This window comes from Globicephala melas, chromosome 14, assembly GCF_963455315.2.
Source record: "Globicephala melas chromosome 14, mGloMel1.2, whole genome shotgun sequence".
In the NCBI taxonomy this organism is placed as follows: Eukaryota; Metazoa; Chordata; class Mammalia; order Artiodactyla; family Delphinidae; genus Globicephala; species Globicephala melas.
Genome location: NC_083327.1, coordinates 14,655,437 through 14,678,841, shown reverse-complemented (window position 1 = coordinate 14,678,841; position 23,405 = coordinate 14,655,437). Strand labels below are relative to the sequence as shown.

Sequence of the window (23,405 nt, the reverse complement as noted above, 5' to 3'; positions counted from 1 at the left end):
AATATAAGTCCATTTCTAAATACTAAATCATGAATTAAAACTGGAAAAATGGCTGTGGCCGTGTGGTTTTCAAACTCTCCAAAGCCCCAGATAAGACAGACAGAGCAGCCTGGTAGCAAAACCATAAACATACGGAAAATATTTACAATAAAAGCGGAACGTGAATGGAGACAAACTACCCACAGCCACAGGTCGTGCGTGGTAGAGGCATTTGAAGCAGAGAGGAGAGAGGAGTAATGAATGGGCCCAACAGACCTCAGAACAGGAGCCCCAGATGGTCAAGCCTATTCACCGGAAAGCAATTCAAGAACAGAGGGAGACTGGGAGGGGCTTTGAGCTCTTCCATAACAAGGATTACCTCCCATGTTGGGATAAAAATTTATCTTCTATTCAGAATCACTAGTTGAGATTGACCAATACGACCTATTTAAGTACTGAGTTGATAACTGAAAAGAATCTGAACACTACATGCAGTTCAAAGTAAATTTTATTTTAAAGTAACAAAGAATGAAACAATTTTAAAACTGAAATTAGAAATTTTGGAAATTAATGAAAATAAGAAACACTACCATAAAACCTAGAAGTAGCAGCTAAAGTAAAACTCAAAGTAAAATTCAGTTTTAATGTTTTAATTATAAGGAAGAATACTAAAATTAAATTAGCAATTATTTAAATGCAGAAGCTGGGGGGAGAAACCTAAAGGGAATATAAATAACAAAGATAAAAGCAGAAACTAATTGGAAGACAAATGAAAATAGAATTAATAAATGAAATGAAGACCTGGATCTTTAAAATTAACAAAACCCTGGCAAGTCTAATCAAGAAAAAGAGAAAGACAAATCTAAGTATTAAAAGAAAAGGAGAAGCTAAAGAGGTATAAAAAGAATTTTTATAAGAGAGACTATTTGGCATAATTTTATGCCAGCTATTTGAAAAGATATTTAGAAGCCACAATTTCCTAGGAAGGAAAATATAATTTAGTAAATGAAAGCACATTTATTAAGCAATTGTTTCAAGCTGGACAATGTACTAAGTGCTCTGTATTCTTTCTCATTTAATCCTCAATTACTTTTAAAATAGGTACTGTGTGCAAGCCTAACTTGCAGATGAAGAAACTAGGCAAGTTCAGTCACAAAGACAGTTGATAAAGAGGCAGATCTATGACTTGAACGCAGGTACTGCACAGTGGTGTGTGCCTGCATCCATTTGAAGACACTGGTATAGAGAAAGAAGGATTAGCTTGGGAGCCAGAGGCACCATGGCAGGCAGAATGGACCCAGCAAGGGGCACCAACGAGGCTAACACAAAAGCTCACAGAGGTGGTGAAATAAGAAAAGTGGGAAGGCACCTGGGAATATTACCTACTAGAGTTGTTCTTGGAAACAGAAAATTAACAAATGAAGAAACGGTAAATAAAATTTAAGAATCAGAAAGGAAACAAAGGTTATCAGTTCACTGTTATCTAATTTAAGGTGCCCGTATCAGAGCTAATTTAGTCTTATTTTTTTTCTTTATTTTTAAAACTCAAAACACATCCTGTGTGCATTTCTTACAGGAGTACATTGTGAGGCATCACCATATTAAAAGCACAATATTAAAAGAACAATCTCAAATCAATAAAGAAAAGTGAAACTGAATCCCATGACAGTTTGCTTAATAAAGCAAGGTCTCTGTAATGGCTTAAAAAGTTTTAGAACTTAAAGAAATAACTTTTCAGTTATCTGTTAAGTTCATTCAGAGACTAGCCCATTCCCTATTTGTGCCAGAGAAATGGTATGTAAATAACCTTACGGTACCTTCGATTTGGATTTCCCATTTTCTCTTGAGGAAGACATATCTTTGATTGCTTCTGGTGGCATATAATTAACTGTACCAACCTACTTGCCAAATCACAGAAAACACAGAAATCAATGAAAATACTTCATTCTGCTTTAGATTTTTTAAAACACGAATGCCAGATTTTTGGCAACTTGGAGAGTTACAGGTTTCAGTTAATATATTTGAGAAACTCTAATAACTGAGAAAAATATTAAGACATAAACTTCTTCACAATTCCAGCAAAATAAATTAGATTCATAATAAAAATAATTGACTCCTTACAGAATGCTGAGCTATTTCTTATGGTGGGCAGCAACCATAAATCTTTCCAGGATAAAATTATATTAATGGCCATAAACTTTGAAGGAATTGATCAATCGCTCATTTCTGTGCTGGAATAGACCCAGAACACTTTTTTATTTTTTTTATTTTTATTTATTTATTTTTTTTTGCCGTAAGCGGGCCTCTCACTGTTGTGGCCTCTCCTGTTGCGGAGCACAGGCTCCGGACGCGCAGGCTCGGCGGCCATGGCTCACGGGCCCAGCCGCTCCGCGGCATGTGGGATCTTCCCGGACCGGGGCACGAACCCGCGTCCCCTGCATCGGCAGCCGGACTCTCAACCACTGCGCCACCAGGGAAGCCCCAGAACACATTTTTAAATAAACCAAACAACAACCAAAAATCTAGCTTTGTCTCCCTGGGCCCACGTCCAAATAGAGATGAGATGGGTGTCTGCATTATGCAAGATTTTCCACAGCAGGAGTATGCCAACCTTACACTGCATTCATTTTATTCTAAAATGATTCTGCTTTCAAACACAGAATACCTATACTTTAGAGCCTTACCATAGACGATATCGTCAAGCTGATTTACAACTAAATGTTCAGCCATATTTTTGATCTAGAAAGAAGTGATTGTCAAATAGAATTGTTTGAAGGGCATGCTGCCCATCTACTCCTGAAAGAATCCAGTTTTACTGCTAGGATTAAGGAAGATCCACGTCAGCAATCTGTATACATGAAACACACTGTCTTGGCTCCAAGCAGGATTATTTTTAGTCATTCTTTGGTTGTCATCACCTCAGTTTTTAGGGGGACACATTTATTAAGATTGCTATTGCATATCCTATTATAAAAATGCAGCTGAGTATATTTATTATGGTGTTTCCAATAGGAAGGCCCAATTAAGAATTTTTTTTCAAATGTAAGTGATAGGGAAAGCTTTACTTCTCTGGAAGAATGAAATAATTTTACCTTATGGACAATGAAAAACATGAAACTGCAATTCTCTCTTTGGTGCTACCAGGAAACTGAGACAAAGTTTCAGGTGAATTTTAGATAATGACCAAGATGATTTCCAAGGCAGATATTACTGCTTCTCTACCTCAGCTATAGGAAAATCATTCAAAATTGCTGGATATATTTCTACCGGATCTTGACTTTCTATACTAAAATTGTCTTAATCATGTGATTAATTTGTTTTTTATAGTTATAATATCTGTTCTTGTAAAAAGGCTTCAAATCCTTTGAAAAATGAAGTAGGGAAAAATAAAATCCTCATTAGCAAAATAATACTTCAAAGGTGAAAAGGAATTGAACTCTACTGTGTGGTAAGCAGCCATTCATTACCTGAGAGTCTTTAACAATACTTGTCGTATCTGGTTGCATTTGGTTTGCAATTCCAAAATCAATTAGCTTTAGCATTCCATCAACTATCAGAAAGTTAGCAGGTTTCAGATCACTGTGAACAATACCTTCAAAATAAAAATCCATTATAATATTAGACCATGATAAACATCCTAAGTACAAAAAAATTTCACAATCTGCTGAGTTGATTCCTTTAATTAGTCAATCAAATTAAATATTCACTTTTAATGTACACTACAAACATACAGCACTTGCTACGTGCCAGGCACTATTTGAAGTTTGTCGCTTGTATTGAATCATTGAACCCTCATACCAATGCTGAGGTTAAGTACTATTATTATCCCCACTTTTAGCTGAGGAAACTAAGGCAGAGTTTAAGCAATCTGTTCAAGGTCACACAGCCTAAGTAACAGTGCCATGAGTTGAACCCAGGCAGTCTGGCTTCAGAGTTTATGCTCTTAACAACCACTGTGATTCACTGCCCACGAGAGAGCACTGTAAATTACACTGCCAGGTGGTAGGACCCTAATGCTCCTGACATATCCTTCCCTACAGCCTGATCTTCATCACTGGTGAATTATCTTTTAACTTATGGGACGGGAGACACAAGGAGACGATTTACAATTACCTACATTATCAGTTATTTAAAATAAGGAAAAGGTAAAGGCAAAGAAGCCATAAAAAGAACCAAGGCCAAGTAAGGTGAAAGCCAACCCAGAATGTAGGGCTAACAATTAAAAAAAAAAAAGTAAAACCAACTCCCATACAAGGTACACAATACAAAACAACTAGGAGAATAAGTGAAAAAAAATCTCAGATTTTTAGGATACCTGAACCCCAGTCTCATATCTGCTATAATCCAAGTATTTGGAGACCCAGGATTATGGACTATGTTAATACTGACAAAGATACATTTCGTATTATGCATGCTCTATGGATGTGGGGATTTGAGTTCACGCGCTATATCCTCTCGTTAACAGCATTTTTTTTTAATTAATTAATTTATTTTTGGCTGTGTTGGGTCTTCGTTGCTACGCGCGGGCTTTCTCTAGTTGCCGCGAGAGGGGGCTACTCTTTGTTGAGGTGCGCGGGCTTCTCATTGCGGTGGCTTCTCTTGTTGCGGAGCACGGGCCCTAGAGCGCACGGGTTTTAGTAGTTGCGGCGTGTGGACTCAGTAGTTGTGGCACACGGGCTCAGTTGTTCCGTAGCATGTGGGATCTTCCCGGACCAGGGATGGAACCCATGTCCCCTGCATTGGCAGGCGATTCTCAACCACTGCGCCCCAAGGGAAGTCCCTGTTAAGAGCATTTTAAAGAAATGGTTTTGTCCCTTCATCTTTATTAAACTTCCAGATATTTAGTTTATCTAGCCTAAAGGTGCCAATAACCAATACCTTAAAATTATAGGTGTATTTCTCTAAGATAGCACTACTAATGAATACTTTAATTTTACATACGAAGAGATTTTAAAATACCATGTTGATGAATCGTGTGAACTGCCTCCAACATATTTTTCCAGTAACTCTTGCGTTCCCATGGATTGATGGATTTTTTCTTTTTAAGCCAAGTATTAAGATCAATATTTCCACATTCCATTACCATGTAGATGTACTGATCTGTGATTTCACTGCCATTAAAAACAAACAAAAACAACAAAACAATAAATGGTTAGGTTATACTACTAAGATTTACAAAGTATTTATCTTAAGAATTAGAGAAAAAAAAGTCTCCTTTTTAAGTTAAAAAAAAAATTCTTACTAATCATAAAGTCGGATGATTTTATCACTGTGTTGTTGTAGTTTATTCAGATAAGCAATTTCATTCCGGTAACTATCAATTGTTTGGCTATCTGCTTCTTCTAAGTTCACATACTTTATAGCATGTATCTGTTTCTTTCCATTCAACACCTGAAATACCTATAGAGTAGAACAAATGAAAAAGGTTAGAATACACTATTTACATACTGCCACAATATTTCTACATTAATAGATAAAATCTTAGATTAAGGATTATTGATGTGAATAATTTAAAATGTCTGGGTTTATTTTGAGTATAGAAGGAAAAAAAGCATGTTAGGAGAGTAACAGTACATTCTCAACTACCTATGACAATGGGCATAGGTAGTTGCCCTATCTACGTATAAGAAAGGTAATTTAAATTTCATATACATTCATAACACTCTGTTAGATGTTGTAACCAGAAAAAGACATTAAAAAATGCTAAGGAAGACTAAGGGCTGTAATAAAGATAATTCATGGCACAGATGGTGTTTATTCCACTGTGCCTGGAGTTGACAATTTCATTCATGTGGTCGAGAATATTTTAAAATAGGTACTAATTGTAAGCTATCAGTATACTCGGCTGTAAAAAGTAGATCAGGTCCAATTTTCAAAATCAAGTTGACAGGAACAAGATGTTCCTGTCAGCATATTGAGGTCCAGGTCAAATTGCTCTGGCTATAATGACAGTCAACTTCTAAGCAATATTGATAAGGCAGATAGTACATTTCGAAAACACTGCTAATGTGTCTAACTTTCAGCAAACGTGCAACAGGGATGGGGCTTCTAAAATGCAAGAATTCAGGTACAAAATGCTAGTGTAAGCAAGAAAAATTACATTCATTTATCTCCTTGCACCCACTGAAGTAAAACATCATTTATTTAAAAGCCATTAACCATGACTATCCAGCAGATGCTGGCAAGAAGTGAGAAAAGAGCCAAAGTGTAGATGAGGTTCATGCATTTCAAGTGCACTGTTAAGCAGAGTCTGTCAGGTACAGCTGAGTTACCTGCATTTTAAATACAAAACTCTAACAAAGTATTACTAGTTTTACTTGCACAGAAAGCAAATTAGAGGAGGAGGGGCATAAAACAGTGATAGGGCAAGAAGCAGCAGAAAGTAGCAAGGAAGAAAATTTTAAAACAGCAGAAAGCCATTTTGTGTGAGGTAAACAGCCTTATAGTGTCAGAGTTAGAATCTGTCAGTTTCATGGAAAGTTAATGAAAGAACTAGAAAGGTTAGTGTTTTGAACATTCCCACTAGCCCCATGAATTTTCTAAATGCTCTTAATAGGGTATAAGTTGGTCACTGTCTAAACTCTAGCATAGACAGCATAAACGATGTTAGTTTCATAAAGCATGTTACCCTCTTTTCCCTGAGGCGTGATGATTTTGTCAACGCCGTCATAATAATTAAATAATAATTCAATCGCACTAAGAAAATATGGGTCAGTCATAGCTTTATCACTTGGCCCTTGACTTAAGTAAGCTTACATTTTCATTATCCTCCAAGGAAAAAATGTTTAAAACACTGTTAAGATTATTGTACATCTTCTGAAAACATGCTACTAAATAAATAAATATGTTGGTAAAAATCAATTCCATCATCCTTTTATTCCCATGCCTAAAATGTAAGGCAAGGAAGAGAACAAAGGAAATGTACACAGAAATTAATATTATTGAACAACTGCTAAACATGGTAATGTATACACCTTATTTATAGTAAGTTAACAAGACATCTTAAGCAAGTCTAGTTATTGTCAGCTGGCTTAAAAAATTATAATAAAACTTAAAATGAACCAAACAGGCTGTGTTTCATGTATCATCCTTAACAACTTAAGAGTAGCAAAAGAGCTGAGGAGGGCTTTTCATTCAACAAACACTTCAGTGTTTGCTATTTTTCCAGCCACTGTTCTAGATAACGGAGCAAACATTGGTGAGCAAATCAGACAAACACCCCTATGCTGATGGAACTCACATTCAAGTGCAAGGGGACACAAACAACAAAACCAAATAAGTCAATTACAGAGCATATTAGCAGATGAGCTACAGAGAAAAATAAAGCAGGAGAGGGGAACGGAGCTTGCTGGCAACTGGAAGGTAGGAGTTGGGGTTGTAGAGCATGGTCAAGGAAGCACTGATTGAGAAGACACTAGAGCAAAGATGTGAGGGTATCGAGGAAAATCGACTCTTATGCTAAAATAGGCCAGGAGAGCAAGGACTGAGTCAGCGAGACTAGTTAGAGGGCGACTGTAACAGTTCAGGTGAAAAGATGAAGCTACTTTGGCCGAAGGGATAATAGTGGAGGTGGTGAGGAACAGTCAGATTGTGGACAGACTTTGAGGTAGAACCAGTAAGACTGATGATTGGCTGGGTGAATGTCGAGAGAAAGTGCAGTCAGTGACGACCCCAGGCTGCTTGGCCCAGCAACTGGAAGAATGAAGCTGCCATTTACTGAAATGGGAAAGACTATGAAGCAGCAGTTAGGCTTGGGACATATTAAGTTTTAAGTATCTATAGACACCCAAGAAGAGACGCTGAGCAGTCAAATTGGATACGTAAGCCCGGAATTCAAAGAAGAAGTCTGAGCTGGAAATACAGATTTGGGAATTGTCAGCATGTACATGGTACATGAAACCACGAGACTGGATGAGAACGCCAAGGGAGTGAGCGAGTTTAGAGAGAGAAGAAAAGAGAAGAAAAGCCAAGAACTGAGCTCAGGGGCTCTGTACCATTCAGATCAGGGATATGAGGAGGACAGAGAAGGAACGGTCGCTGGCCAGGAGGAACACTGAAAGAGGCGGAGTGGGAAAAAAAGCTTCAGTGAGGAAAGAAAAATCAACTGTGCCAATTGCTAGGTAACCCACAATCAAGGCTAACAATTAGTTTTGGCAAAAACATGGAGGTCATTAGTGATTTTGATAACAATTGTTTGGTGAATAATGAAGGTAAAAGTAAAAATCTGATTTAAGTGGATTTAAGTGAACAAAATGAGAAGAATTGAAGATGGGAGGTTTAGACAACTCTTTTGAGATCCCTTCCAGCCAGAGAATTAGAACCATATACATTTAGAACCCAGATAAATTTAGGAAATGATCTATTCCAAATCTAGAAATTCATGTGTTGCTAAATTCTGTTTCTGAAAAGAAAAACTCAGAACAAAACAAAACCCATTAATCAAATACCTTGCTGAATCATCCTAGGCATAGCAGTTATTCACATCACAGTCTGACTCACTTTTAGAAAGACTCTGGTGATAATACGAAGCTGTCATTTGCCACCCCCAAGTCAATGTTAATGTTATTTAGAGAAGAAATATGGAATCATAGGACATTGGAGGGAAGAACAGGGAACTGAAATTAAGAGGTGGGTCTAAAGAAATATGCCATTTGTTGAGGGGAGGGGATGGGGGGAAGGGATGGGAGAAGGGGATGAGAAGGAGTTTTTGGCTCAAGGGAAATACAGGCCCCTAGAAGTTAAGAAAAAAGGCCTCAAAAGGTAAAAAGACAAAGAGAGGAAAGTTTAAAATATTTTTATCCATTCCTTAAATATTCAGGATACCTACCTTACTTGAACCTCCACTTCCTAGCTGCTTCAGTATGGAATACATTTTTCCGTTAACTGAAATGCATTCATTTGCTGAAGAGGATGCTGAAATCTAAATCATTAAAATAGATAAGGATTCAAATGTTCAGAGAACATGCCTGAGAAACTAGCTTGCATTTAGTACGGTGAAATGCTTCCAATTCTGAAATTATCTGAACTCTTAATTAGATGTCACAATATTTCAATATTTTAAAGAAGCAATTTACATACTTTAGTCAAAAAAATAAACTTATTAAATTAATATATAGGCAAAGTTCCAAAGTCTCCGCTTCCAACTTGCCTTTACTTCTTAACATAATACATAAATAGAAAATTTAAGGGGGAAAAAACCCTCTTAATGTCCAACACACAAACTCACAAGCTATCGCTTTTCATCTTTCTTACCTGTTCTTTTTTCTTACACAAACCTTTTTACTTACATACGTACATATATAAACACACAACTTTAACTATATATTTTTTTCTCCTGGAGCATTACATTATAAAGGAAGCAGCATGCTAAGGTGCTAAGAGTTCCAGAGTCAATCAGACAAATGCAGATTTTAGTGATGCCCCCTTTATGCTGGGTGATATTCAACAAGCTGCTTATTTTGAACTTGAGCATCTTCCTCAGCAAACTCTCAACCGATGTACTATATACAACACGCCTCCCCTCTCTTCCCTGATGCTAGACCATCTGTGGACCTATAAACGCTCTGAACAGATGGAGTGTGTGAGGACTTACTCTGAGCTGACAAGGAAGCTGGAGACACAGAGAGTGCCTGATTAGCTGATTAACCAAGTTGAAACAAGGTCTGAATAAACCTCAATTCAACTAAGTCCTGCTTTACAGCCCAAATGGTAGAATCTTTCTCACGTGCTCTCCTTCTACATAACATAAAAGATAAGCCTTCTCATAATTCAAAAACAGTAATGTATGTACCCCAATGTTCACTGCAGCACTATTCACAATAGCCAGGACATGGAAGCAACCTAAGTGCCCATCAACAGATGAATGGATAAAGAAAATGTAGCACATATATACAATGGAATATTACTCAGCCATAAAAAGAAATGAAATTGAGTTATTTGTAGTGAGGTGGATGGTCCTAGAGTCTGTCATACAGAGTGAAGAAAGTCAGAAAGAGAAAAACAAATACCGTATGCTAACAGATATATATGGAATCTAAAAAAAAAAAAAAAAGGTTCTGATGAACGATTTTAGGACAGGAATAAAGACGCAGACATAGAGAATGGACCTGAGGACACGGGGAGGGGGAAGGGTAAGCTGGGACGAAGTGAGAGAGTGGCATGGACATATATACACTACCGAACGTAAAATAGATAGCTAGTGGGAAGCAGCCGCAGAGCACAGGGAGATCAGCTTGGTGCTTTGTGACCACCTAGAGGGGTGGGATAGGGAGGGTGGGAGGGAGACACAATAGGGAGGGGATATGGGGATGTATGTATACATATAGCTGATTCACTGTGTTATACAGCAGAAACTAATACAACATTGTAAAGCAATTATATTCCAATAAAGGTGTTAAAAAAATAAAAGATACGGTTTCTAATTTCTTTAATCTAGGGCTGAACAACACTGTTGAGTCATGAAGTATGTTTTCTGTAAGAAAGTGTTAGGCTTTGAAACATGTACCCATTATTTGTCATTGAGTTGTAACTTCATCACAAGTCTTCACTGCTCCCTCCCCTCTCTTGCTTTTGGAGCTTCCTCTCCTACTTAAACTGAAAATTTCTGAGAGGAAAGGAAGCCCTTCAATAGTCTTTCCCCCTAGCTGCTGAAAGTTATTAGATAAAGTAATTCTGACCTATTTCGGATTCGATGCCGATGTGACTGACATTCAGTCTCCTACACCGGACATCCCGCAAGGCGCTTAGTCTAAGGTCACTTCACTTCCCTTCTCCAACCTGTGCCACAGCTTCCTATCTATCCCTCTTGGGGCAAAACTTAAAGGGCCCAGCAGAACCCTCAGGGTCACCCCTGCCCCTTGGGGAGCTCTAGCCACACTCTGGCCTCCTTTAGTTTCCTCCCGACACTGGCCTCTTCTAGAAGGCTCCTCGACCCTTCACTCGGTCATGTCTGCTTGGCTTTCAGAGTTCAGCTCAAACAGGCTGAACTACTACTACATAACTAGTAGCTCAATGAATGCTTTTTGAATGAACGTGTGGGCAAACCTGGTCATCCTGCTCTGTCTCCTTTATAGTTATTATACTGCTGAGTCAATCAGAGTTCAGCTCAAACAGGCTGAGTTACTACTACATGACTAGTAGCTCAATGAATGCTTTTTGAATGAACATGTGGGCAAACCTGGTCATCCTGCTCTGTCTCCTTTATAGTTATTATACTGCTGAGTCAATCAGAGTTCAGCTCAAACAGGCTGAGTTACTACTACATGACTAGTAGCTCAATGAATGCTTTTTGAATGAACGTGTGGGCAAACCTGGTCAACCTGCTCTGTCTCCTTTATAGTTATTATACTGCTGAGTCAATCCTCAAAGCACTATTACCTCTTTCCACAGTTAGTATACTCTACTGTTGGCTAAATTTTTTATGCCATTATTTTTAAAATTATGGTAAAATTTACATAACACAAAATGTAACATCTTAACCATTTTTAAATATACTCTTCAGTGGGGTTGAGTACATTCACACTGTTGTGCAACCATTACCACCATCTACCTCCAGGACTTCTCATCATCTCATACTGAAAAAACCCTGCACCCCTCAAACAGTAACTCCCCATTCCTCTCTCCCTCTAGCCCCTGGTACCCATTGTTCTACTTTCTGTCGTCTAGTTTTTTAATCTCTTGATTTGTTTAGTTAATCACTTGTAGTTTATTTGGGGGTTTTTTTGCTGTTTTATTTAAACAATTGCTGCTAAATTTTATTATTTACTAAGCAGCAGGCTCTGTTGTAAGAACTATGTATATATTAACTAATTCAATCTTCACAATCATCCTATGGGGTAGATAGGTTCATCACCCCCATTTTAAAGATGATGAAATGAGCACAAGAGTTTATTTAACTTGTAAAAGGTCACATAGCTGGTAAGTAGTGAGGCCGAGAGTCAAGGACAGGCAGTCTCCCTTCAAAGCCTATTCTTTCTATCAATAGTAAGCTGCTTTTCAGATAGTTATTAGAAACAAATTTTAGTATTGATGTCGAGGGAGTCTCTAAATAATTTTTTTCCCAGATGGCAATACCTTACCAGCAAAAAATTTTTTACCTTATCAATACTTTATAATAACTACTTTATAATATATTCTAGTAGTATCTCATATTGCTATTCTGATATTCTTAAAAATTTACTTGTATATTAAACAGCCAGTGAAATGAAGCTGCTCACTAACAGCTGGTTTACATTGTTAAACAGAATAAAAAAATAGCCTAGATTACAGAAGAAATTTTATCTAGCTACTCAAACTAGATACTTCGGGCTAGTTAGTGAAAAAAGCTTCATTAGCTTCTTCAATAACTAACCTCTCAAAGTCATAAGGCACCTTTATGAGAATAGCAGAAAAGAGTTTTGCCTAATGGGACTAAGAATGGACAAGTCTTTAACACCATTCTTAAAAACTAGATCCTGCAAAAATAAAACCTTTGAAACTGATCATACCTTAACATGTACCATTATAAATAAAGCTTATCAAACCTGCAAATTTTGAAGTGGAGTAACGGGCACTTGCTGCTGTTGCTGCTGGAAATAGGGAAGGTGGCTATATGGTGTTGACAACTGACAAGCAGGTAGAAAGTCGTTCTTTACAACTGGAGTCCTGAAACTGGGAAAGGTATTTTTCAAAATTTAAAACATTAAAGCTTTGAAAACAAGATTCTGACTCAGATTTTGTATGGTGGATATACATTTACATGTGTTACATCAAACAGAATCCAAATGAGTTTTCCTAGTACATCTGAATTATTTATCCTTGAGACACCATCACCAGAAATTTCATTTTGGGGGAGTTCTTTCTGAAAGTAATTTTTTGTCCCCAGACAAGAAATCCTTATTAAAATAAATAAGATGTCATTTAAAATATAGAGTTGGGGTTATTTTATAAAATTTAGCCAAGGCAAGTCTCAGCCTATGGCTGATCACAGATTTTATGAGTGCTTCTTAACGATAACGTTCTACACAGCCTCCTGGAAGTATGTGAAAGCCAATTACATCAGAGGAGTTTGGCCTTTGAGCATAAAGCAGCTCAGCTCCCGTTCGTGCTTTGCTTGTCTTGTCCACTGTTGTATTCTCAACACCAAGAATGGTGCTTGGCACAAAGGAATTCTACAAGTATTTGTTGACAGTAAATAGTTTCGCAAGAAATAACTATATACCTTGTTTAGTTAGCTGTCATTCTTTAAAATATTCTAAGTATAATAAAATTAGGTAATATATAGCAAAATTGTATTAAGTAGGAAAGAGACTAGGTTATAAAACCCCAAGGTCAGTTCTAATTAAGATCAAAGATTACATTATGAAAATGAAAAGCAAAAGGCATCATGGATTTCCGTTATCCTCTAAGACATTAAAAATATAGCCCCTAGTTATAGGATATGCCACATCCCTTTCTTTCTTTTCTTAGAAATGCCATTGATTTGCTTTTCAATATCCCTTGTGTTTCCTGTCAATCAACACCGACCAACTTCTTCACTCATCCCTCACTGCCCGCCGCTCTGGTCTTGAACACCACCAGAACTATATGAGCTGCACCACCAGCAGAGACCAGCACGCTCCAGTTAACAGCTCCTTTGCCGTGTAATGTATCCACACTTTACCCGCTCTAAGAATGCTAACCTTTAAAATCTCTCTCTCAATTACAGAGAGTTATCCGTGTGGCAATGCATGATTATCAAGAAGTTTTGCATACTTAGAGTATTTAAAGGTACTGCCTATAGGTAAGTATAAAAAGTATAGAGTATATATAGTAGGTACAGATTACAATATGACAGAGACTTTCATTACAATCCTTAAAAATATATCGTAGCCACCTTCCTCTCCCCTTTTACAGATAAAAAAACTGATGCTGAGAAAAATAATATGAATTTGGAAAGTGTTTAAAGTAAAAGAGCGGGATCCACCTCCAGATCTGTTTGGCCCCGAAGCCCATATTATTTCTATTGTACCAAGCAAAGAAAAGTAATTACCAGCTCATGTAATCATCCAAGACACTGTTGCTGGGTGTCTTGCAAATAGATTTTGGGTCAATCCATTTAGGTGTTGATATCGGTGGCGACTGCTTTGAAACCGAAAGGGCAGGTTGCTCAAAACTGGTTTGTTTCTGCTAGACCAAAATAAAAAACATCACGATTTCCGGTTTTTAAATTAGTCACCTGTTCAACAGTTTCACAAACATAACTTCTAAAAGAAAATTAACATATGAAATACAAAAGCATGCTAAAATAGGTAGACGTATGTGTTCCAGACTTTCAATAACTTTTTAGTACAGCTCTTTTACTCTAAATTTTGAAGCCTGTTATATTTTCCTCAAAGGGACTACAAGTAGAGGGAAGGTACACAGCATTGTTTAACAAAACAGGATCTAATATCCTCTCCCATTAGGGCTACTATGACTAGCATTGAACTTTTATAATCTAAGTAAGTACTCTGTGCTTCAGAAAACTAGTCTTTCTTTAATCAGTAAAATCATTCCCTACTTTTATGTTTGGAGGGAAAATGACCAAATACTAATTATTTAGCAAAATTTGAAATGGCAAATACCTATCTAGTGTTCTTCTTTCTTCCTTGTAAAAGACATAGAGCTTGTAGAATTTATCTCATACAAATCCCAAAGCAATAATGAACATCCTCTACAGTAGAGATTGGCTGAATCTGGCCTGCTGCTTGTTTTTGTAAATAAACTTTTATTGGAACACAGCAATGTCTATTTGCCTACATCTTGTCTGTGGCTGTTTTCATGAGATAATGACAGAGTTCAAGAGTTGCAGCAGTGACCATCTGGCCTGCAAAGCTTACTAGGCTTTTGCAGAAAAAGCTTGCCAACTCCTGCAAACCACATTTTGCTTGAACGCTATTAGTGAGCGCTCACTACCTCTACTTCAATTTGGGGACAGTTTTAGCTGTTAGCAAGTATTCACAGATATTTAGGTTAAATCAGCTTCTATATTATAAGTTCAACCCACTGGGTCCACATTATGCTCTGGAGATCCACAGTGGATAAATCTATACTATTTTCTGCATTTCAATCCTTTGAGTTTTTGAAGATAGCTAGCATGGCCACTGTATCTCTTTTCCTGGGTAAATTTTCCCCTTCCTTTAAGACTTCCTCATATATATATCTGGATTAGTGGTCAGGATGGTATTAAGAATCTGTGATAGTAAGATTATTAAGCAAGGTAAGTGGAATGGTTGTACTCATAGACCGGGATGTTTGCATTTGAGATTTTGGAGATCAGAATTGAGAATATAGGAATGGGTAGCTAAGGTGACATTAAGAAATGGGCATGAGGGAGGAAGAAGTTATGAATCTGGAGGCCAGGTGTAGGACTAGCGATACATAGGGGTGAGAAGCTAACAAAACGTGATGATAGATGTTGGGTTGAAGCTGAAAGAAGTGATCCAGAGCCTAATGTTTTCAAAGAATGATGGGGAGTCACTAGGATGTTCAGAGATGATGGCAACGAGCAAGACAGGAGAGCATATCCAGAAGGCAGGCGCCTCAAAAGGACAGGGTTTTGGCAAGAGAAGAAATGGTCTGGACATAGCTTCGGGGAGCTTGTAGGTAAGTGAGATGGGAGACAAAAACAGCCTCCACTTGAGTGGGCTGCTGCAGAAGTAGCAACCTCAAGAAACTGCCTAGTCTTTTCTTCTTTACCTAAGTGTACTATTCAGTGGTTTTTAATATATTCACAAGAGTAGGCAATCATCACCACTATTTAATTACAGAACGTTTTCATCATCCTAAGAAGCAGCTCTGTATTAGCAGTCACTCTCATTCCCCACTCCTCCTGGGCTCTGGCAACCACTAATTTACTTTCTGTCTCTATGGATTTGCCTATTCTAGACATTTCTTATAAAAGGGATCACAAAATATATGGCCTTTTGTGACAGGCTTCCATCATTTAGCATGTTTTCAAGGTTCATCCATGCTATAGCATTTATCAGTACTTCATTACTGAATTTATTGAATAAAAAAATGAAATAATAAAATCAGAGTAACACATTTGCTTATTGACTCACCAGGTGATAGATATTTGGGTTATTTCTACTTTTTTACAATTATGAATAATGCTGCCATGAACATTCATGTACAAGTTTTTGTGTGGATATATATTTTCAATTCCCTTGAGTATATACCTAGCAGTAGAATTGCTGGATCATATGGTAACTGTATGTAACCTTTTGAGGAACTACCATACCATTTTTTTTTTAAATTCAGGACATTCTAATTTCAAATTAAGCACAATTAGTAATTATGATAGGTGCTTTACTTTTTAATATCTTCCCCCCAAAATTCTTAGGAATTAAATATGTTATAATGAGCACTATAATTGATATGATCATAAAAAATGCATGAATAAACATAAAATAACTAAGCGTACAAAGCAATTTTTATGAATAGCGCAATGCAAGTTGCTGGTTAATGAAGCAGCATATAGATGCAAACTTGGAGGGCAACTAGCAAGCAGAGGAAAACTAGACCTCACGTGCAACCAGGAGTAAAAGGCAGAAAATTACTAGTAGGAAATCTCTTTTAAGAAGGCACATTTAGATTTTTTTCTTAAGTGTAAATTTTCTCAACCAGCACCTCATAAAAACTCTGGTAAGGTGATCACCATTTATTTAGGTCTCCGAATGGTCCTCTTCTGCCTTGACCCAAGAAGAAGCAGTGGAGGTAAGTTATACTGCTATGCCATACCATTTCAAGTGACTGCACCATTCTACATTCTCACCAGCAGTGTATGAGGGTTCATTTATCCACATCTTCATCAACACTTATTACTGTCTCTTTTTAATGATAGCCACCTTAGTGTGTATGAAATGGTGTCTCATTGCAGTTTTGATTTGCATTTCCCTAATGACAGATAAATAGTTTTAAGTCCCTTTACCATTCTACCGGTTTACAAGTTTTAAAAAGAAAAAAAGAGGAAATGCTGTTTGTCCAAGGTTCAACCTGTCAGGATTCTTCTCATCTAACATTTGTTACCTACTCCATTACTTAGATCAACAGTTCTCAAAGAGTGATCTAGAAATAGCAGAAAGAGAGGGGTTCCCAAGATCTTTTCCTGGAGTCTGAGAGGTTAAAACTATTTTCATAATCATACTAGGACATTATTTGCCTTTTTCACTTTCATTCTTTCATGAATGTAAACTAGAGTTTTCCCAAGGCTAGAAGGCATGTGATAGTGAAATAGATTGAATGCAAAAGTAGATACAAGAAATCCAGTCTTCTGTTAAGCCAACCATTATAGAAATTGTAAAAATTGTAAAACAATATCACTCTCTTCACTGTAATTATTTTGATTTGAAAAATACTTATTTTTCAGAAGGAACATAGCTCAACATAATAAATCCATGTATGACAAGCCCACAGCGGACATCATACTCAACAGTGAAAGCTTTCCTCTAAAATCAGGAACAAGACAAGGATGCCCACTCTTCACACTGTTACTTAACATGGTATTGGAAGTCCTAGCCACAGGAATTAGACAAGAAACAGAAATAAAAGGTATCCAAATTGAAAAGGAAGAGGTAAAACTGTTACTATTTGCAGACACAATATTATATACAGAAAGCCCTAAAGACTCCACTAAAAACACCTGTTAGAAACAATCCCATTAAAAACAATAAAATACCTAGGAACAAATTTAACCAAGTAAGTGAAACACTTGTATACTGAAAACTGTAAGACACCAATGAAAGAAACTGAAGACCCAAATAAATGGAAAGATATTCTGTGTTCATGGATTGGAAGAATATTGTTAAAATGACCATAACTACCCAAAGCAATCTACAGATTCAATGCAATCCCTATCAAAATTCCAATAGCATTTCTCACAGAAATAGAACAACCCTAAAATTCATATGGAACCACAAAAGATCATGAATAGACAAAGCAGCCTTGAGAAAGAAGAACAAAGCTGGAGGCATCATGCTCTCTGATTTCAAACCACATCACAAAGCTATAGTATTCAAGACAGTATGACACTGTCATAAAAACAGACACACAGATCAATGGTGTTGGGAAAACTGGACAGCCACATGCAAAAGAATGAAACTGGACTACTTTCTCATACCATACACAAAAATTAACTCAAAATGAATTAAAGACCTGAATATAAGACCTTAAAATATAAAAATTCTAGAAGAAAACATAGGTGGTAAGCTCCTTAACACAGGTCTTGGCAATTAATTTTTAGATCTGACACTTAAAGTAAAGACAAAAGCAAAAATAAACAAGTAGGACTACATCAAACTAAAAAGCTTCTGCACAGCAAAGGAAACCATCAACAGAATGAAAAGACAATCCATGGAATGGGAAAAAATATTTGCAAACCACATATCCAATAAGAGGTTAATATCCAAAATACACACGGAGGGGCTTCCCTGGTAGCACAGTGGTTAAGAATCCACCTGCCAATGCAGGGCACATGGGTTCGACCCCTGGCCCAGGAAGATCCCACATGCCATGGAACAACTAAGCCCATGCGTCACAACTACTGAGCCGCACTCTAGAGCCTGTGTGCTACAACTACTGAGGCCCATGCGCCTAGAGCCCGTGCTCCGCGACAAGAGAAGCCACAGCAATAAGAAGCCCACACACAGCAACAAAGAGTAGCCCCTGCTCGCCGCAAACTAGAGAAAAGCCTGTGCACAGCAACAAAGACCCAACACAGCCAAAAAAAAAAAAACCACAGGGAACTCATTACAACTCAATACCAAAAATCAAATAACCAACTTATAAATGGACAGTGGAGGTGATTAGATATTTTTCCATAGAAGACATACAGATAAACAGCCAACAGATATATGAAAAGATGCTCAACATCACTAATCATTAGGGAAATGCAAATCAAAATCACAATGAGATATCACCTCACACCTGTCAGAGTGCCTATTATCAAAAAGAGAAGAAATAAGAAGTGTTGACAAGGATGTGGAGAAAATGGAAGTCTTGTGCAGTGTTGGTGAAAATGTAAATAGAACTACCATATGACCTAGCAATTCTACTTCTGGGTATTTATCCAAAGAAAAGGAAAACACTAACTTGGAAAGATATCTGTACCCTCATGTTCATAGCATCATTGTTTACAATAGCCAAGAAATGGAAACAACCTAAATATCCATTGATGGCCGAATGGATAAAGAAAATGCAATACATAAACACAACGGAATATTATTCAGCCATAAAAAGGTATGAAATCTTGCCATTTGTGACAACACCAATGGACCCTGAGGGCATTATACTAAGTGAAATAGCTAGAGAAAAACGAATACTGCATAGTATCACTTACATGTAAAATCTTACATGGGGAAAAAAAAAACCCAACAACAACAAAACACCAAGCTCACAGATAGTTTGCTGGGGGTGGGGGTGGGTGGGTGGGAGCGGGGCTGGGTGAAGAGGATCAAAAGGTACAAACTTCTAGTTACAAGATAAATAAATCATGGGGATGTAATGAAAAACGTGGTGACAATAGTTTATAATACTGAATGGCATATTTGAAAGTTGCTAAGTGAGTAGACCTTAAAAATTCTCATCACAAGAAAAAAATTTGTAGCTATGTATGGTAAAGAATATTAACTAGACTTATTGTGGTGATCATTTTGCAATAGAGTTGATCTTTGAGCAACTGGGAGATTAGGGGCACCAACCTCCCATGAAGTCAAAAATCCACATATAAGTTTACAGTTGGCGCTATGTATCCACAGTTCCACATTCTCGGAATCAACCAACCAAATATCATGTAGTACTATAGTACATATTTATTGAAAAATATCCATGCATAAGTGGACCCACACAGTTCTAACCCATGTTGTACAAGGGTCAACTGTATATACAAATATAGAAATATCGAATCATTATGTTGTATACCTAAAACTAATATAATGTTGTATATCAATTATATCTCAATAAAACAAAATACTTATTCTTAAGTGTATCTACATTCACATGTAAAAAATTTATTCTTGTTATTTTTAATAAATTAGTAAATATTTTAAAAATGTATTGGCTTTACTTTCTAATATAGCAAATACAGATAAACATAGCCTACGTAAACCAAAGCTCTTTTTTTCCCCATTTTTGGCCACGTCATGCAGCTTGTGGGATCTTAGTTCCCCGACCAGGGATTGAACCTGGGCCCTTGGCAGTGAAAGTAAGGACTCCTAACAACTGGACTGCCAGGGAATTCCCCCAAAGCTCTTTAGGAACCTCGATAATTAAGAGTATAAAAGAAGGCACCAAGACCAAAATATTTGAGAACTGCTGAGTTAGAATACAACCGAAAAGTAATAATGACAAGAGTATGGCCATGGACTACATACAGGTATGGCTCTCTACCAGATCCTTGCTTCTGAAATGGAGCCCAGCCAGTGGGAATGATCATTCAACCTATTATGAATTCACATTATCTAGTCTATATTTTTCTATTTTATCCATGAGGACGACAATAGGAAATTGTCAAATGCTTGGTACAGCATTGCACTGGTTCAGCCATCTGCATACTGTTTTCTGTAAAAGGTAAGATAGTAAACATTTTCAGCTTTGCAGGCCAGGTGGTCTCTGCTGCAGTTACTCAGCTCTGCTGTTACAGTTCAAAAGCAAGCACAGACAGTAAGTAAATAAACGGGTATGGCTGTGTTTCAATAAAATGTTGTTTACAGACAGGCTGGGAACTAGATTTGGCTCCTAGGCTGTAGTTTGCTGACCCCTGCCCCAGTCTACCAGCATCCAAAAATACTATTGAAAACAGAAAAGAATTCAGCTTGACATATATTCTTACTAAACTAAACCTTTATTACTGATCATTGTTTTGTGAATTAAAAACAAAACACCACACACTTGAGCAAACTGCTCCACTAAATATAGTACACAAGAATTTAATAAAAGAAGAAAACATTTAACATGATCATCACATTATGAACAATAGCAATGCTACACTTGAAAAGGAAAGTTACCTCTGTATCAACTTTTGAGATTACCTCTGAAATTTGCCACTGATTTGAAGATGCAGCAGGATTCTGGTTTACACATTCTGACTTTCTCTTAGATGGCCATTGTTTCTGGTTACTTTCTGGAACCTTTGGTTCTTGATGTTCTCTAGTTTCTGAAATTGTATTTGTTGCTATTGTCATTAAAAGGCAAGACTATTTGATAATAACAAAATAAACCTAAATGATAGAACATGTTAAAAAACTGTATTAGCGTTTTGCTCTTAAAAAACAAAGAAACTAAAAACTTTAAGCCAGCTGCTGACAATTTGCTTTTAGCAAGTTAATTTTTCAAAGCTGCAACAGCCATATTCCTTGGTTGTTACCTAGAGCTTTACCAAAGACCATTCTGAATTTAAATGCTTCTGGTCTTTACCAGAAAACAAGGAAATAAATAAGTAAAAATTTAAAAACATGTATGTCTTACTAATAAAGAGAAGCTAGTTCATCACTTTTCATAGACCTCTAGCTTTTTAACAAAATTTTTACGTTAAACTAGCCTGTAATTTACTTCCTTAAGCGTCTGAACAAAAGAGCCTCAACAATAACATTGACTATTTTATGAATGTCAATATTCTGTCCTTATCATAACAGATGCAAAAATTCTAAACAAAATATTTGCAACTGATATACAAAATATATAATAAATTATGACCAAGTTGTGTTTATTCCTAAATGCAAAGTTGCTTAACACTTGAAAGTTAATTCAATTTGCCATAATAATAGAGGAGAATAGTCTGTGGTCAACTCCAAAAATGCGGAAAAGGCATTTCATAAAATTCAATACCCAGTCACAAAAAAACTTTTAGTCTAGCTATAAAGCAAAACTCACTCTGTTTTGATATTTGATAAAGAATAGCTGTGAGACTCTAAGGCAATTATCATGTGAGGGTAAAATAATGAAAGTGGCTCTCTAAGGAGTGAACAAAAACGCCACCTATCAATCCTTCTATTCACCATTATGCTAGAGGTTATAAGTGCAATACAGCAAAGAAAAGAAAGTTAAAGGACTGGAAGGCAAAAAATGTTACATTATTTTCAAACAACATGAAAGAATTTATAGGAAAATATTAGAATTATTCAGTGACTTTAGCAATGTCACTGTAAATATGATAAATAGCTAAAAATCAGTTGTATTTTTACATATCAGCAACAAAGTAGAGGATAAGTATTTTTTTTAAAAAAGATCCCATTCATTATCATATCAAAAAAAATCAGATCTTTAAGTACATCTCTAGCAAAAGATAAGCAAAATCTCTACACAGAAAAGTATTTCTTCAATAATCTTTTAAAGATTACTTAAATGAATGAAGGGATATGCCAGGTTAGTGGACTAGAAATTTCATCTGTTAAGATGTCAACCTGTCCCAGTAGATCTCAATCAAAATTCCATTTAAAAAAAAAAAAAATGGGGCTTCCCTGGTGGTGCAGTGGTTGAGAGTCCGCCTGCCGATGCAGGCGACACGGGTTCGTGCCCCGGTCCGGGAAGATCCCACATGCCGCGGAGCGGCTGGGCCCGTGAGCCATGGCCGCTGAGCCTGCGCGTCCGGAGCCTGTGCTCCGCAACGGGAGAGGCCACAACAGTGAGAGGCCCGCGTACCGGAAAAAAAAAAAAAAAGGAAATCTGACAGATTCTAATATTTATATGGAAATCCAAAAGGCTTAGAATAACTAAAATAGCTTTGACAAAGAACAAAGGTGGAATTTACACTGACAGATATGAAGACTTAACTGCAGTAATTATGTCAGTATTAGCACAAAGACACAAAGGACTATGGAACAGAGAAGAATTCAAGACCAGACATCAAACACAGACTCATCTAATTTATAACAAATCACTGAGGGGAAAAAGGGTCTTTTCAATAAATGCTTCTGCATCTACTGGATATCCACATGGGGAGAAAAGAATGAATCCAGACACTTGATCTTAGCTACACACAAATATTAAATTCAAGTAGAATATAACTCTAAATGTGAAACGTAAAATGATGTCTTCTGCAATATATGGAAAGGGCTTCTTCCCTGGTGGCTCAGTGGTTAGGAATCCGCCTAAAACCAACTAATAAAACCAACAATAAAAACCAACAATAAAAACTATTGGGAATGCAGGGGACATGGGTTCGAGCCCTGGTCCGGGAAGATCACACGTGCCACGGAGCAACTAAGCCCGTGTGCCTCAACTACTGAGCCTGTGCTCTAGAGCCCACGAGCCACAACTATGGAGCCCGTGCGCCACAATACTAAAGCCCGCACGCCTAGAGCCCAAACTCTGCAACAAGAGAAGCCACCGCAATGAGAAGCCCGCGCACTGCAACGGAGAGCAGCCCCCACTCGCCGCAACTAGAGAAAGCCCGCCCGCAGCAACGAAGACGCAACGCAGCCAAAAATAAA

General features: G+C 37.2%; 1 protein-coding gene across 2 annotated transcripts in view; it reads right to left on the bottom strand.

Annotated features, from left to right (window-relative positions):
* Positions 1 to 23,405, bottom strand: part of TTK (TTK protein kinase) — a 69,454-nt gene that overhangs the window by 5,759 nt on the left and 40,290 nt on the right. For both annotated transcript variants that reach the window (XM_060283545.1, XM_060283546.1), the window contains 8 exons: positions 20,982 to 21,130; positions 13,988 to 14,124; positions 12,501 to 12,627; positions 8,807 to 8,899; positions 5,222 to 5,379; positions 4,939 to 5,090; positions 3,447 to 3,571; positions 1,797 to 1,877 (listed from right to left, as the gene is read on the bottom strand). In XM_060283545.1, coding sequence (XP_060139528.1) covers positions 1,797 to 1,877; positions 3,447 to 3,571; positions 4,939 to 5,090; positions 5,222 to 5,379; positions 8,807 to 8,899; positions 12,501 to 12,627; positions 13,988 to 14,124; positions 20,982 to 21,130 — 1,022 coding nt within the window. The remainder of the gene's footprint in view (positions 1 to 1,796; positions 1,878 to 3,446; positions 3,572 to 4,938; positions 5,091 to 5,221; positions 5,380 to 8,806; positions 8,900 to 12,500; positions 12,628 to 13,987; positions 14,125 to 20,981; positions 21,131 to 23,405) is intronic.